The 16736-nt window shown below is 41.8% G+C and overlaps 1 protein-coding gene across 3 annotated transcripts; it reads left to right on the top strand.

The window, feature by feature from the left end:
- Positions 1-603: 603 nt before the first annotated feature.
- Positions 604-16409, top strand: LOC103401678 (transcription factor LHW-like). Of its 3 annotated transcripts, none has more exons than XM_029088694.2 (10): positions 604-1349; positions 2149-2370; positions 2479-2560; positions 11245-11286; positions 11374-11433; positions 12170-14029; positions 14126-14227; positions 14405-14545; positions 14651-14776; positions 15676-16409. In XM_029088694.2, exons 1-10 carry the CDS (start codon positions 1255-1257, stop codon positions 15850-15852), a joined length of 2907 nt encoding a protein of 968 aa, XP_028944527.1. In that variant the 5' UTR covers positions 604-1254; the 3' UTR covers positions 15853-16409. The 3 variants fall into 3 exon arrangements, with proteins under 3 accessions (XP_028944527.1, XP_028944529.1, XP_070663890.1); XM_029088696.2 differs by having other exon boundaries at positions 671-1349; positions 2479-2631; XM_070807789.1 differs by lacking the exon at positions 11245-11286 and having other exon boundaries at positions 674-1349.
- Positions 16410-16736: the final 327 nt, after the last annotated feature.

Below are 16736 nucleotides of genomic sequence, written 5' to 3'. Positions count from 1 at the left end.
CGTAATTTCACCCAAAAAACACAAGGGCAATCCAATCATGACGTAATCACGACAGCGACCCGCACTACCTTATTTGTTCAGACCCAATAACAATTACATCTCAATCTGACCCAAAGACGACAAAACCAAGAAAAAAAAAAACCGAAAAAGAGAAGAAAATTGTAGCAAGTCCACTCAACTTTAACATAATTAAAACAATTATATCTCAAGTAAATATTCATAACTATTGATTCTTTAATGCCTCAAAATGTTCAGCTACGATCATTTTCATCAATTTTGTCAGAACTTTTATAAAAAGAGTTATGTTGAAATAATTATTGTTACAATGATGTTAAAATTGAGGGATCATTGTTTTAATTGGGTAAAGGTTAAAGTTGATGAACAATTTTTACAATTTTTTCATTTAGTTCCCCCTTGATTTTGACCTTATGTACGTAACGAAATTAATGAAAATGATCATAACTACACATTTTGATAAGTTAAAAGGTTTATTATCATGAAATTTTTATTGAGAAACAATTTATCCAATTGGCTTAAAATAAACTATTGCTACAATTTTCTTTAAAAAAACAAAAAATTACGGAAGGCAGTGACGGAGCTGCTGTGACAGGGCTGTGACTCAACGGCAAGCTCCTCGCCCTTTTTATGTGGCGCACTTTTAGAGCTCTCCGACACAGTACACAGAATTCCGCAGCAGCAAGAAGAGCAGCTGAAGCACTGAACGTGACCTCACCTCCCCACACCAAACGACATCGTATTGCCACAGTCATCGTTCTCTCGCACTCTCTTCGTCTCCTTCCCTCCCTTTCTCTCTCTGCAACTCTTCAAATTTCACCATTTTTCAGCAGCTTACAGAAGCTGAAAAGATAACAAAAATGGAGGCTTTCTACAGGCTCGAAGCTTGTGGGATAGTGTAGGTTTTTACTCCTGTTCGGAAAGCCTTCAGCTTCCTCCCCTTTCTCTCACTAAAGATTTTCTCTCTCTTCACTCTATCTCTAATCTATGGCTGGCCGGAGATTGAGACTCAATGCGTGGAACTTGGATCCGGAGAGGAAGAGGAGCGGCGGACTGAGGACGAAGCAGGCAGGGAGAGGATCGTGTCGTGGAAGTTAGGCGACGCCGGGAAATGCACGCTCTCCGGCACTGATTTCCTTGTCATTTAAATCGGCTGTCAATTTTGTCTACTCTGTTCTGTTCGATTAGTGCTTTGAATTTTCCGAATATTTTTTTTCGAGCTCCGGAAAGGCGGCAGCCATGGGGCTTTTTCTTAAAGAAGCGCTCAAGCGGCTGTGCGGCGCCAATCAGTGGGCTTATGCTGTGTTCTGGAAGATCGGCTGCCAAAACCCTAAGTAAGTTCCCGGTAAATTGGAGCACAAGCACAGAATGCTGATTAATTTTTGGTTTTCTAATTATCCATTTCTTTGATTTTTTTTCTCTTCAATCTGGCTAGTCCTCTGTTTGTTTGCTGAGAAAGTGGAGGAATAGTGTGACCAGTTAGAGGGAGATTGAAGATTTTATTGTTACTGTTTTGTTTTCCTGCATTTTCTGAGTAGCCAAACAGAGTGGATCTGCTATCAAGATTGGATTATATTGTCCGTTTCCGTTTGGTTTGAAGGAGTAGGGTTTGGGAGGATATGATATACAATCCCAGATACGATGGAGATGTTATAGTGTAATGTGTCGTTTGTAGATTCGCGCAATCTCAAAGTTTCTTTATTTCTGTTTTTGGAAGTTTATGTTTTGGTTTGTTCTGTTTTGTCTTTGAGAATCTAATCAGTGCAAAAGTAGGTTTGCATTTACTATTCCAAACCTGCTCTTTATTTGTTTATACTCCGATACAAGCGATAGTCTACCTTAAATTAATGTAAACTGCGGGGGATTCGAACTTGGGTGCATAGGGTTGAATCTGCTGATCAGTTGATCTATTTTCTTATCCGTTTGGCTTCTAAGAAAGTGCACTTGATATAGATATGATTTCAAACTTAGATACGTTATTACGCATGTTAAAGCTACTCCCAAGTACCAACCAAATTAATTTTATTTTTTTTATGTTATAAATCTTTTATGTGCTCATGTACCATAACATCCTTTGATGCTTTGGTGTTTGTTCTCTTGGTAATTATATGTTTCTATTCAACTTGGTGGCAGACTATTAATTTGGGAAGAATGTCATTACGAACCATCAATATCTTCTCTACCTAAACACATTGCTGGAACTGAAAGAGCTGAATTACCATTTGGAGAGTGGGAAGGATGCTGGGTTTCTTCTGAAGTGTGCTCCTCTTCTAATGGCATTCAACAAGAGGAAAGAGTGTCCTCACTTATTAACACAATGATGATTGATAAACCGTTTAATATAGTGGGCGAAGGGTATGACTTTTCTTGGCTGCTTGTTTTTACGTGGGTCTCATTTTTTAAGTGCCTTTTCTTCTTAGCTGTAAACATCCATTTGAAAAACTGTTCTTTTGGTCATTTCAGAATAGTTGGACGAGCTGCATTTACGGGAAACCATCAATGGATTCTATCAGGCAATTACACAAAAGATGCCCATCCACCAGAGGTATAACAGTATTTCTACTTGTCCCTGCTAGGACGGTTTTTGCTTGAAGAGTTTAATGAAAATTTTCAGAGGTCAGGACCTAGTTACTAAGCGTGCGTATCTACTTACTCAAGATCTGTTCTTCATTGGCCATAATCTTCATAACTAACCATGTATATATTGGTTCTTCTATTTTGAGAGTGTAGCTGGTGATATTACTTGGATGGGTGAAACTAAATTTTAAATGGAAATTAAATGATTCAGAGCTATCTAATTAGTTTTCATAACTCTGGTCAGTTGTCAAAGGCTAAAATTTAAACCATGGTTTGATAATTGTGCGCCACAAAATCGCGCTAAAGCTAGGGCGTCACCCGTAAGTGGCGCGCTGTGTGGCCCGAGCACAGTGATAAGTGAGCAAGGGTCGCTGTATCTCCATCGGCACCCGGATGCAGTGTTAAATGAGCAAGGGGGCCATAGAAACTTCTTTTCGAACGACTCCACTCAAAGTTGTTTGGGAGCATATGCTCCTATCAACTTTACCCGGGACACACAAAAGAAGTACTTTGATCCTATTAGACGGGGGAGGGTGAAGAAGCTAGGACAGAAGGGTAGAGTTCAAGAGAGCAAAATGCGTTTAGGAACGTGGAATATAGGAACCTTAACGGGAAAATCTATGGAAGTAGTGGAAGTTATGGTGAGGAGAAGGATAAATATTATGTGCCTACAAGAAACTAAGTGGGTTGGTAGTAAGGCAAAGGATCTAGAAAACTCAGGGTTTAAACTTTGGTATTCGGGCACAAATAGAACGAGAAACGGTGTTGGCATCATCGTGGACAAGACCTTGGTACAAGATGTTGTAGATGTCAAGAGGGTAGGAGATAGAATCATGGCAATCAAGATTGTAATAGGACAAGAACTTATCAATGTGATTAGTGCGTACGCACCTCAAGTAGGGTTGGATACGAGTTCGAAGGAGAAATTTTGGGAAGATCTTGGAGACTTGGTGCAAGGAATTGCTCAGACGGAGAAGTTATTTATAGGAGGAGATTTAAATGGACACGTGGGCAGGGAGACAGGCAACTATGGAGGTTTTCATGGTGGCCATGGTTTTGGGGAGAGAAACGAGGATGGGGAAGCTATCTTGGATTTTGCAATGGCATATGATCTCTTCTTAGCCAACACCTTCTTTAAGAAGAGAGAAGAACATGTGATCACCTACAAGAGTGGGTCGTCAAAAACACAAATAGATTTTCTTCTAATGAGGAAAGGGGATCGTATAACTTGTAAGGATTGCAAAGTTATACCAGGAGAGAGCGTGGCTAATTAACATCGCTTGTTGGTGATGGATGTACATATCAAAAGAGTAAGACAAAAGAACAAGACTTGGAAGTGCCCAAGGACTAGATGGTGGAATCTAAAAGAAGAAAAACAAGCCATTTTCAAAGAGAAGGTAATCACCCAATGTGTGTGGGATAGAGAGGGGGAAGCTAGCCAAATGTGGGATTCCATGGCTAGTTGTATCCGAAAAGTAGCAAAAGAGGTATTAGGAGAGTCCAAGGGCTTTGCCCCACACCAAAAGGAATCTTGGTGGTGGAATGAGGAGGTACAAACGAAGGTGAAGGCTAAGAAGGAATGTTGTAAAGCCTTATACAAGGAGAGGACCGATGAAAATGGTGAAAGGTATAGAAAAGCGAAGCAAGAGGCGAAGAAAGCTGTCAGAGAAGCTAAGTTAGCGGCTTACGACGATATGTATAAACGACTAGATACCAAAGAAGGAGAGTTGGATATCTATAAACTATCTAGAGCAAGGGAAAAGAAGACAAGGGACCTAAACCAAGTGAGGTGCATCAAGGATGATGATGGAAAGGTTCTTGCTACAGAGAACGCGGTTAAAGACAGATGGAGAGGTTATTTTCATAATCTTTTCAATAAAGGACATGAAATGAGTGCTTCTTTAGGGGAGTTGAGTAACTCAGAAGAGTGTAGAAACTACTCTTTTTATCGTCGAATCCGGAAGGAAGAAGTGGTTGTAGCTTTGAAGAAGATGAAGCATAAAAAAGCAATAGGCCCAGACGATATACCAATCGAAGTGTGGAAACTTTTGGGAGAGACAGGTATAACATGGCTCACTGACCTTTTCAATAGGATTTTGAAAACGAAGAAGATGCCAAATGAGTGGCGAACGAGCACTTTGGTGCCTATCTACAAGAATAAGGGCGACGTACAAAATTGCATGAACTATAGGGGTATTAAGCTAATGAGTCATACAATGAAGCTCTGGGAGAGAGTCATTGAGCATAGATTGAGGCAAGAGACACGGGTTTCGGACAACCAATTCGGGTTCATGCCAGGGCGCTCAACCATGGAGGCAATCTATCTCTTACGAAGATTGATGGAAAGATATAGAGATGGGAAAAAGGATTTACACATGGTCTTTATAGATTTGGAAAAAGCGTATGATAGGGTCCCAAGAGACATTCTTTGGAGGATTTTAGAGAAGAAAGGAGTACGAGTAGCATATATCCAAGCTATAAAGGATATGTATGAAGGAGCAAAGACTGCCGTAAGAACTCATGAAGGACAAACCGAAAGCTTTCCCATAACTGTAGGATTACATCAAGGCTCATCCTTAAGTCCTTACCTTTTTGCGTTGGTAATGGATGAGTTAACAGGACATATTCAAGATGATATTCCTTGGTGTATGCTTTTCGCAGACGATATAGTGTTGATAGATGAAACTCAGGAAGGGGTAAATGCAAAGCTTAACCTTTGGAGAGAAGTGTTGGAATCTAAAGGTCTTCGCCTAAGCCGATCAAAGACAGAATATATGGAGTGCAAGTTCAGTGCAAATGGAGGCCAAAACGAGTTAGGGGTGAGGATCGGAGATCAAGAAATACCAAAGAGCGACCGTTTTCGTTACCTAGGATCTATCTTGCAAAAGAACGGAGAATTAGATGGAGATCTCAACCATAGAATACAAGCTGGATGGATGAAGTGGAAGAGTGCATCCGGCGTGTTGTGTGACCGCCGTATGCCACTGAAGCTCAAGGGAAAATTTTATAGGACGGCAATAAGGCCGGCGATGCTGTATGGCACAGAATGTTGGGCGGTGAAACATCAACACGTACACAAAATGGGTGTAGCGGAGATGAGGATGCTTCGTTGGATGTGTGGGCACACGAGAAAGGATAAGATTAGGAATGAGGATATCCGGGGTAAAGTAGGAGTAGCCGAAATTGAAGGAAAGATGAGAGAAAATCGGTTACGGTGGTTTGGACATGTGCAAAGAAGGCCTACTGACGCTCCGATTAGAAGATGCGACTACGGGACAGAGGTTCAGGGCCGAAGGGGTAGAGGAAGACCTAGGAAAACTTTGGAAGAGACTCTAAGAAAAGACTTAGAGTACTTGGATCTAACGAAGGACATGACACAGGATCGAGCACAATGGCGTTCTAAGATTCATATAGCCGATCCCACTCAGTGACTTGGATTTTCCAAGTCTCCAACTGAGAAGTTTTCCTCACTCGGGAAATTAAGGGAACACTACCCCAACCTACATGCTCCACTCAGAAAGCTTCAACATACAAGCTTCAACAAAAGAAAATTCAAAGAACTTAGCGAAGAAGGCTTTTTGGTGTATTTAACACAATACGTTGAAATGAAGGAAAACTTATTTATTGATATCCCCGATAAGCTACAAATATGTACATATACATGAGTCAAAATAAACACACAAGAGGGAGCCTTCACAAAGGTTGCTTAGGAGAAGTCTCAGCAGTCGGTAGAGCCCCATAAAGAGAAGGCACCGGAGGGGGATCATTTGGAGCCTCAGTACTGGACAGAACCCTAGAAGGAGGAGGCATCAGAGGTTGATCATTTGGAGCTTCATTACGCGGTACAGCCCCAGAAGACGAAGGCAATAAATGCCTTTGGAACAAACCCACAAATCTCTGATGATCAAGTAAAACCTGACCATCAGTTTCCTTCATCTGGTCAAGCTTCCTCTTCATGTTTGTAGCATAGTCATGTGCGAGCCGGTGCAACTGTTTATTCTCATGCTTGAGCCCTCTAATCTCCTGTTTGAGACTCATCACTTCAGCCGCCAATGATTCAACTTGGCGGGTTCGAGCAAATAGGCGTTGGGCCATATTAGACACAGAACCTGCACACTGAACACTGAGAGCCAGCGAATCTTTAACAGCTAACTCATCTGACCGTTTGGAAAGTAGTCTGTTATCTTTGGGAGTGAGAAGGTTCCTGGCCACCATCGCAGCGGTCATATCATTCTTCATCACGGAATCCCCAACGGTAAGAGGACCAGTAGGGGAGACGAAGGATGGGCGCCATATGTTGTCTGGAGAAGGCGGGGCTGCCTCTTCAACAAGGTTCAAGTCAAAACGACGGTCGGAGGGGCCAGACATTTTCAAAGGTGTTGAAGAGAGAAGAGGTCGGACAAATCAAGATCTTAGAAGTGCAAGAATGAAGCTTCTACTGGTGGAGATTCAAGTGTGCTTTGGAACTTAATGCCAGCCCCTATAAAAATCTGCACTCGACGGAGCTTCAGAAATCGAAGAGACGCCTGCTCAGAAATCGAAGAGGCGTTTGCTTTCTCAAAAGCTGAGCTGCTTAGAGATCACGAGGGTTGATCTCAGAAATCGAAGAGGCGTTTGCTTTCTCAAAAGTTGGGCTGCTCAAAGACCACGAAGGCCGATCTCAGAAATCGAAGAGGCGCTCGCTTTCTCAAAAGCTGGGCTCCCCAGAGATCACGAGGGCCGATCTCAAAAATCGAAGAGGCACCTACTTTTCCAGCCTTGTCAGCACCTGTCACACGCACACTCAGCTTTGCGGAAATTATGGGCATTCTGTCGAAGACTTCTGGGGAAGTAGAAAACACATGAATCTTACTGTTCAATCACCCACTTCCCACACGCAACAATAGCTCATGGGTACCACAGATAACTTTGCCAAAGTTCTCTGCCAAGGTTGAGCACGTGAAGCTTGCAGCTCCCACTACATCGCTCTGACCAAGAAGGGTAAAAGAATAGCAAAGAAACAGCACTAACAAAGTTTAGACCCATAAATTTTGAAGGTCTAGCTACCATATTATTACCCACAAGGGTAAAGGAACAGTACCACTGCTGGATAATTGGAAAGTCCCTGTGTGTCAACCTCTGTGCTTCGTGGCAAGGTAGACTAGCAAACATGCCCAACCTTTACTCACATTCGAGAAAACACTCCCAATAAGATTGCTTGCTCCAAAATCGAAGAGGCACCGTCCTCCGAATCTCGAGAGCCAGACTCCCAACATGACTACTTTATTAAAAATCGAAGAGAGGGTAAAGGAACAGTACCATTGCTGGATAATTGGAAAGTCCCTGTGTGTCAACCTCTGTGCTTCGTGGCAAGGTAGACTAGCAAACATGCCCAACCTTTACTCACATTCGAGAAAACACTCCCAACAAGATTGCTTGCTCCAAAATCGAAGAGGCACCGCCTTCCGAATCTCGAGAGCCAGACTCCCAACATGATTACTTTCTCAAAAATCGAAGAGACACTGCTCCCCGAATCTTCGAGAGCCAGACCCCCAGCCTGATTGCTTTCTCAAAAATCGATGAGGCATCGTTCTCCGAATCAATCGAAGAGGCGCTCGCTTTCTCAAAAGCTGGGCTGCTCAGAGACCACGAGGGCCGATCTCAGAAATCGAAGAGGCACCTACTTTTCTAGCCTTGTCAGCACCTGTCACACGCACACTCAGCTTTGCGGAAATTATGGGCATTCTGTCGAAGATTTCTGGTGAAGTAGAAAGCACATGAATCTTACTGTTCAATTACCCACTTCCCACACGCAACAATAGCTCATGGGTACCACAGATAACTTTGCCAAAGTTCTCTGCCAAAGTTGAGCACGTGAAGCTTGCAGCTCCCACTAAATCGCTCTGACCAAGAAAGGTAAAAGAATAGCAAAGAAACAGCACTAACAAAGTTTAGACACATAAATTTTGAAGGTCTAGCTACCATATTATTACCCACAAGGGTAAAGGAACAGTACCACTGCTGGATAATTGGAAAGTCCCTGTGTGTCAACCTCTCTGCTTCGTGGCAAGGTAGACTAGCAAACATGCCCAACCTTTACTCACATTCGAGAAAACACTCCCAACAAGATTGCTTGCTCCAAAATCGAAGAGGCACCGTCCTTCGAATCTCGAGAGCCAGACTCCCAACATGACTACTTTCTCAAAATCGAAGAGAGGGTAAAGGAACAGTACCATTGCTGGATAATTGGAAAGTCTCTGTGTGTCAACCTTTGTGCTTCGTGGCAAGGTAGACTAGCAAACATGCCCAACCTTTACTCACATTCGAGACAACACTCCCAACAAGATTGCTTGCTCCAAAATCGAAGAGGCACCGCCCTCCGAATCTCGAGAGCCAGACTCCCAACATGATTACTTCCTCAAAAATCGAAGAGACACTGCTCTCCGAATCTCGAGAGCCAGACCCCCAGCATGATTGCTTTCTCAAAAATCGAAGAGGCATCGTTCTCCGAATCTCGAGAGCCAGATACCACAGACCACTTTTTCAAAGTGCTCTGACAGAGTTAAAACATGTGAAACTGACAGCTCCCACTACCGTGCTATGACCAAGCAGGGTAAAGGAATAGCATTACTACTTGTTGTTAGGGAGACTCCTATATATGTCGACCTCCATCCCCAACGGACAGGCAGACCTGCAAAAATGCTCAACCCTTCATCATATCTGAGAGGGCACTCCCAACGAAGCATTTCAAAATATTCAGCTTTCTTTCCCCCCGATAATACCTCTGCAAACAAGCTATACTAGAGCAAGAATATCTCATATCATCAGGGTTAAAAGCAAGAGTATCCCATATCATGCTTTTTCCCTGTCTTTTCCTTTGGCCTTGTTTTTACCTGTAAGACAAGGAGAAAGAGAGCAATCAGTCAGCACTTGGAATCAAGCTTCCAGCCAGGAAGTGACTTCCTGGAACCCCTTACCTGATTACTTACCTGGCATTGCTCTCGAGTACTCATCTTCAACATCTTATGTTTCCAGGGAAGATTCCGCATCTGCTTGAGGAACAGATAGGGCAAGTGCGAAGGATACAAGGAAGCATGTGGAGACAAGCGTAACAGCACACGTGCCGATACATCCATTACTCTGTCAAAAGCAAAAGTATCCCATATCAGCAGGGTGGAACGTACTCTAGATTTGATGGACTTGTTTTGACCCTCAAATTCTTCAGTCGGCCTTATACTCTGGAGGAAACCAGAAAACCCTCCAGCTCAGTTCAAGAATAAGCCTGTGGAAAGTTACTTCTTCAAAAGCAAAAGTATCTCATATCATCTCTCCTCATTTTTCTTCTCTTTATCCTTCATGCTGTTGCAAGACGGGGAGAAGGTGAACAATCAGTCGGAGCTCTGATTGCTTACCTTGTCTGTCACCTCTTTTAGCAGACCCCCTAGCTCGGCGACTTGGGGGACTCCTACTACATGATTTGTATCGCGCTTGACCAAGCCTGAAACTACAAGTAAGCTTCAAGTGAAATTGATACATTACCTTGTGCATCTCCACCAGTTAAAGATACCACCCCTGGATGGAGGAAAAGTACTTCCAGAGAAGATGCCACATCTACCTATGAGACTATTAAGGCAAGTCAAGACGACACCACACTCCGATACTTAGAAGTTTCGTGATTACGAGATCATTCTCCCACAATATTTCCTAATGTCATTTGTACTAAATCATTCACTTGTACTCACTAAAGGAGAGCTTGAACCTATGTACTTGTGTAAACCCTTCACAATTAATGAGAACTCTTCTATTCCGTGGACGTAGCCAATCTGGGTGAACCACGTACATCTTGTGTTTGCTTTCCTATCTCTATCCATTTATATACTTATCCACACTAATGACCGGAGCAATCTAGCGAAGATCACAAAAAGCGACCGTTTTCGCTACCTAGGATCTATCTTGTAAGAGAACGGAGAATTAGATGGAGATCTCAACCATAGAATACGAGCTGGATGGATGAAGTGTAAGAGCGCATCCGGCGTGTTGTGTGACCGTCGTAGGCCACTGAAGCTCAAGGGAAAATTTTATAGGACGGCAATAAGGCCAGCGATGTTGTATGGCACAGAATGTTGGGCGGTGAAGCATCAACACGTACACAAAATGGGTGTAGCGGAGATGAGGATGCTTCGTGGGATGTGTGGGCACACGAGAAAGGATAAGATTGGGAATGAGGATATCCGAGGTAAAGTAGGAGTAGCCGAAATTGTAGGAAAGATGAGAGAAAATCGGCTCCGGTGATTTGGACATGTGCAAAGAAGGCCGACTGACGCTCCGGTTCGAAGATGTGACTACGGGACAGAGGTTCAGGGCCGAAGGGGTAGAGGAAGACCTAGGAAAACTTTGGAAGAGACTCTAAGAAAAGACTTAGAGTACTTGGATCTAACGGAGGACATGACACAAAACCGAGCGCAATGGCGTTCTAGGATTCATATAGCCGACCCCACTTAGTGGGAAAAGGCTTTGTTGTTGTTGTTGTTGTTGTTGTTGGATCAGATGAACTAAAGAAGATCAATGGACATAAATTATCAAGAGCTGTGTGGATAGCACACCCCTAAAACTTATATTCAAGTTTTAGGTTTTAGTATTTGTACCCATGACTTGATTTTGTGGCTGCTGCAGGTCCTGAATGAGATGCACCACCAATTTTCTGCTGGCATGCAGGTATGCTGGTTCCTATATAATCAACTTTTTTGCATATTCTATAATTTTCTGTTTCATGACATTACTTGTATTTTATTTGGTCTGCAGACAGTTGCAGTTATTCCTGTTCTTCCTCATGGTGTTGTTCAACTTGGTTCCTCCTCCGCTGTAAGTCCTTTATTTAGCTCCAGTTCTATAGGATACACTTACAAATTGATGTGTGCTAAGTTTTCTTTGTAATTTAATGGAATTAGATGGCAGAATGTATTTTATAAGTGTCCCTGGAATTAGATGGCAGAATGTATCAATATATGGCCCCCTCAAATTACCCCAAATATATATGGTTCCAGTATTTTGCATCATATGTACCGGTGCCGACACTAACATTTTCTTTCTCAATAAGCGACCAAATCTGTCCAACCATGACACAAGTCTTTGGTTGGCCTGGCCATCCTGGTAAAATTTCACATGTGCAGCCAAGTTTCAGCAACATTTCACACAAGAAAACTGCATTTAGCAATATTTGTAAGGCAATACAAAGAAATCTAGACTTGATATCGTGTAAAAGCTGTTGAAAAGTGGGGACTTTGTATGGTGTAAAAGCTAGTCATGGGCTTCAGGCCAAATAAATTACACTATTGACTGTGCAAGCCATTTCACTTGAATGGCCGCTTGCTGGTTACACCTTTGTTCTGTTGCAAGCAAAATTGTTGTGATATTAACCAGCCCTAGGAATACATGTCCATTTATTTTAATTTTTGCCCCCTGTGAATGTCTATTAGTACCTATGTTTTCTTCAAGTTTGACCATTCTAATGCAAGCGGTTGATTAAGCTAAATCAATGTTTGGTTTCTGTCTGTTGTCCATTACTTCCAACCTGACTAATGTATCCATTCTACTTCAGATGATGGAGAATATAGGATTCATCAATGATGTGAAAAGTTTAGTCCTGCAACTAGGACGCATTCCTGGTGCTCTTTTAGCAGAAAACTATGCGACAAAAGATTTGGTTGAGAAATCTGGGGTACCCAATGCTTCTGGAATAGTGGCATCAATGCATCCAGCAGGTAATTATAAGGTAACAGGATCCACACGGATGACTGATGACTACACCCATCAAAGCCACTTTACTCGGGCTTCAAGCCTATCTGGCCAACCATCTCACTCTCTTCTTAAAGATATTCAGAATAATTCTCAAACCACTTCTTCAACATTTCAAACCCCTAATCTTACCCAAAATCAGCCTAAAATTCATGATGATCCTCAACAACCAATGGTTTCTCCATTGATGAAGCTGAATTTTTCTTTGGGTGGCCAACTAAAGGATAGAGTTTGGGGAGCTGAAGTGATCACGTCAAATTCTGATGTGCGGTTGAACCAGTCAACTCCCTCTTTCAATTCTGGGGCGGGACTCAAATACCCGTCTGGTTTAGGTCAATCAGGTGCAGATCAGGACAGCCTAAAGTTTATAGAACATATGATCTTGTCTGGTGGTAGCATTAGGCACCATCTTGATAAAAACTTTAGCGCACCAAATGATATCATGCCTCAATTGGGAACAAATGGAAGTTTAATCTTTGATCAGAGCAAAGGTTCGAGAACAACCATGCTTGGAGGAAATCAAGCACATGGTGGATCGAGTTGTCATTCAAGGCCAATTTCTGTTCCTTGCTCTATTTCAGACCCCAACAGGGTAGCTGACATCAACCTCTGTGGTGGAAGTCTGTCCGGAGTTGAATTTCAAAAGGCTGATGCATTCCAAACAGGAGTTTCTTCATCCAGTGTAGCAGGTCAATTGGCTTCTAATAGCATGCCTTCCAAAGGCTCTGACCAGAGACAGTTTCCTGCTGATGTGACGCTTACACAGAATGAATTGGCCCCACAGAGGATAGATGATGAACTGTTTCATGCCCTTAATATCCCGTTGACACATCAAGATGAGCGTATCCCTTTGAATGCACACATCCCTGATATTGTTCTTGATGATTTTGATTATAAAATCTTCAGTCCAGGATCTGCAAATGCTACAAATGATGTGTGTACTCAGATTTCATCACGGGATGATTTGTTTGATGTTTTGGGTATGGATTTTAAAAATAAGCTGTTTAATGGCAATTGGAATAATTTGCTTGCTGGTGAGCCACACTCAAACACAAAAGACTTGGGTGAGAATACTTTGAAATGTACAAATGTGCAGGAGTTGGGTTCTGATTATTATTCAGCAGGTCAAGAAATCTCAAATGGTAGCATTTTCTCTGGGGCAGGTACTGACCATCTTTTAGATGCTGTGGTCTCTCGGGCTCAGCCTGCTGTCAAGCAGAACTCTGATGATAATGTGTCTTGTCGAACATCATTGACAAAAATCAGTAGCTCTACCATCCCCAATAGCTCTCCCACTTATGGACGGATAAGTATGTCTAATCATGTGCATGGGGAGAAATTTGGCCTTCATAAAACTCTTGTAAAAGCAGGCCTGGAAGAAACTAGTTCTTTCCAATCTGGCCGTAGCAGGGAGGATGCTGGAAACTGTTCTCAGACTAACTCCATATATGGATCTCAAATTAGTTCTTGGGAAGAACAGGGTAATAGGGCCAATCACGAGAGCAGTGTTTCAACAGCGTATTCTAAGAGGCCTGATACAGTAGGAAAATCAAATCGCAAAAGGCTTAAACCTGGAGAGAACCCTCGACCAAGGCCAAAAGATCGTCAGATGATCCAAGATCGTGTGAAGGAGTTGCGTGATATTGTGCCAAATGGTGCAAAAGTAATACTTTCTTCTTTTCTGCCATTTCCCTTTTTGGAATTTTGCAATATTCAGGTACTAATGCCATTATATTGATAACATTATATGGTTTTACAGTGTAGCATAGATGCACTGTTTGAACGCACCATCAAGCATATGCTTTTCTTGCAAAGCGTCACAAGGCATGCTGACAAGCTAAAACAAACGGGAGAGTCTAAGGTACAAACACTCTCTACTTTTATCCCTTGCTTCCTTTTAAACAGAAAATCTGCTTCATTGGTGAGAAAAATCCAGAGTTATGTGATTGGGGATTGGGGATATGAGATATTTAAAAACATGGATATAACAAATAACGGATCCTTTTGAGATGATGTTTTTCCTTTCCTGCCTATACAGATTATTGGCACAGAAGATGGACTGGTTCTAAAAGACAACTTTGATGGAGGGGCGACATGGGCTTTTAAAGTTGGGACGCAATCAATGGTCTGCCCTATCATCGTTGAGGATCTCAATCCACCTCGTCAGATGCTTGTGGAGGTATTGGCTGGCATTTTAATGAAATCTCTGAAACTGGAGCTTTGGCTATTAGTGAAGTACGTGTATCAATATTTTATCTTTCCATTTTATTATCTCTTTTTGCAGATGCTTTGTGAAGAACAGGGTTTCTTTTTAGAAATTGCTGATTTAATCAGAGGTTTGGGCTTGACCATCTTGAAGGGGGTAATGGAAGCTCGGAATGATAAGATATGGGCGCGCTTTGCAGTAGAGGTAATGTTCAAACAAGAGCCTATTTTATATAGAAATTGCTGATTTAATTAAAGGTTTAGCCTGTTGGTTCTTTTGCTCCTTTATAAGGCCGAGATCTCTTGTCAAAAAAAAAAAAAACAAAAGAAAAAAAAGGCCGAGATCGATCAAATTCATGATTCATAGATTTTTTTTGCGATCTGGAATTTATTTAATTTAGGTTAAAAATGAATATTTTGGGATGAGGGACTTCCAAGTCCCAAGGAATTGAAACCAAGTTAGTAAGGAATGGATGACAAAACGTTAGTTAGTAAGGACTAGAAATGCACCACATGAGCATTACAAAGGCATGTGAGAGATTTGCAAATCACTACTTGGAAGGAGTCATTTACCTCATACATGCCTTTGCAGTGAACGTGAAGTGCATTTCTCATCCTCTATTTAACATTTTGTAGTCCATTCCATACTATCCCAACGAAGGGATTTTGAAATCCCTCACCCAAAACATAGCCCAAGTGTCCCCAATCACCTAGTTTTCTCATAAAATTGTAAAGACATATGCTTGTTATAGCCTATAGGGCATCCCTGTTGTGATACTAATACCAATGTTTTCTTTGATAATGTGATAGTATCTAGCAATTTTTGTAAATTGAAGTCTTTTATATAAAAAGTAATACAATACAATAATATAGAAAATTGGTGACTTGACACTGATATATGGCTTGTTCGAGTTATTTAACATGAGGTTTGATCTCTATTAAAGTTTTTACATATGCTTTGTTTTATCATTTATATTATGTATCACTTTCATTTTTCTATCCCTTAGCAATTTTTGTGGTGCTGTTCTCTTTACTGAATTTTATTCGACACATCCAATACTAGCTTCTTTATATTGGTCATTTACTTCCTAGTGTTATCCTCAGGCAAATAGGGACGTAACGAGGGTGGAAATATTTATGTCACTCGTTCACCTTTTGGAGCAAACTGTAAAAGGCACTGCGTTATTGGCCAATGCCATGAAGAACAATATGATGGTCCACCATTCGTTTGCTCAGGCAGCCCCAATACGTGCAACTGGCAGGCCTAGTAATTTGCAGTGAGCCGCTAGATACACAGTTTCCGAGTTCGTAGGCGCAGTAGATAGTGATGAACCACAATGGCTATAGTTTGTTGGTCTGGACATGTTCAGAGCGAGCCAAGTTTTCGCTTGCCATGACAAACATGCATTCTAGACTCGGCTCTCTGGCAGCAGCTCTCACCTTGACCCAGCTTATCCATCAGAAACCGCGATCCTGACCTTTATCGCTTTTAGCGGGGTGAGATTTGTTGAATTAGTCAGAAACACCTCTAAACTTTCTAATGTGTGTTTTCTTTGATCTAGCCAAAATTCCGAATGTGAACTATAGGCTCTACTAAAACATTTTTGCCGACATTTTTGCCATCGACGGCACTTGGCAGTGTATGTAGAGGCTACTGGATGTGGGTATAACTTGTGGGCTATAGATTTGTCTAAATGTATAGAGGTGGCGGGGGGAATACTTTAGGGTTTCCAAGTGTTAAACAAAGACGGTTGTTTCGTGTCCTCGAATTTTCAAGGTTTATTGATCACTTATGTTTGATGGCGAAGAATACGTGCTATTTGACTGTTTATCTTCTATCCCCTGTTTTGATTTTCGTATAATTGAACAGCATGACATTGTTTTTTGGTATACAAGCGGTATTGGAGGGAAATTGAACAACGTGACATAATATATTTCTGGTACATCCTATGCCTACAAAGAGTCCCAATAACAGTAATTTTGTGCAATCTCTCTAAACTAGCTATAGAAGCACTTCAAAAGTAATGTTGTGGAATCTCTCTAAACTAGCTATAGAAGCACTTCAAAAGTTAAGTTGGAAAACGAAGAAAACCACCTCAATATTCAATTACACAACTGGCATCCATTTGCCATATTTCAGCTGGTAAACTCTCTTAATTTTATAT

This window comes from Malus domestica, chromosome 11, assembly GCF_042453785.1.
Source record: "Malus domestica chromosome 11, GDT2T_hap1".
Lineage (NCBI taxonomy): Eukaryota > Viridiplantae > Streptophyta > Magnoliopsida > Rosales > Rosaceae > Malus > Malus domestica.
Note: the sequence above shows the minus strand (reverse complement) of the source record. Positions and strands in the feature narration are given on the sequence as shown.

Excerpts from the sequence above, each read along its gene's own strand:
- LOC103401678 (XM_029088694.2), top strand. The coding sequence starts at position 1,255 with ATGGGGCTTTTTCTTAAAGAAGCGCTCAAGCGGCTGTGCGGCGCCAAT. Across the intron at positions 11,434-12,169 it reads AACTTGGTTCCTCCTCCGCT|ATGATGGAGAATATAGGATT; the intron begins GTAAGTCCTTTA and ends ATTCTACTTCAG. Across the intron at positions 14,030-14,125 it reads TTGTGCCAAATGGTGCAAAA|TGTAGCATAGATGCACTGTT; the intron begins GTAATACTTTCT and ends ATGGTTTTACAG.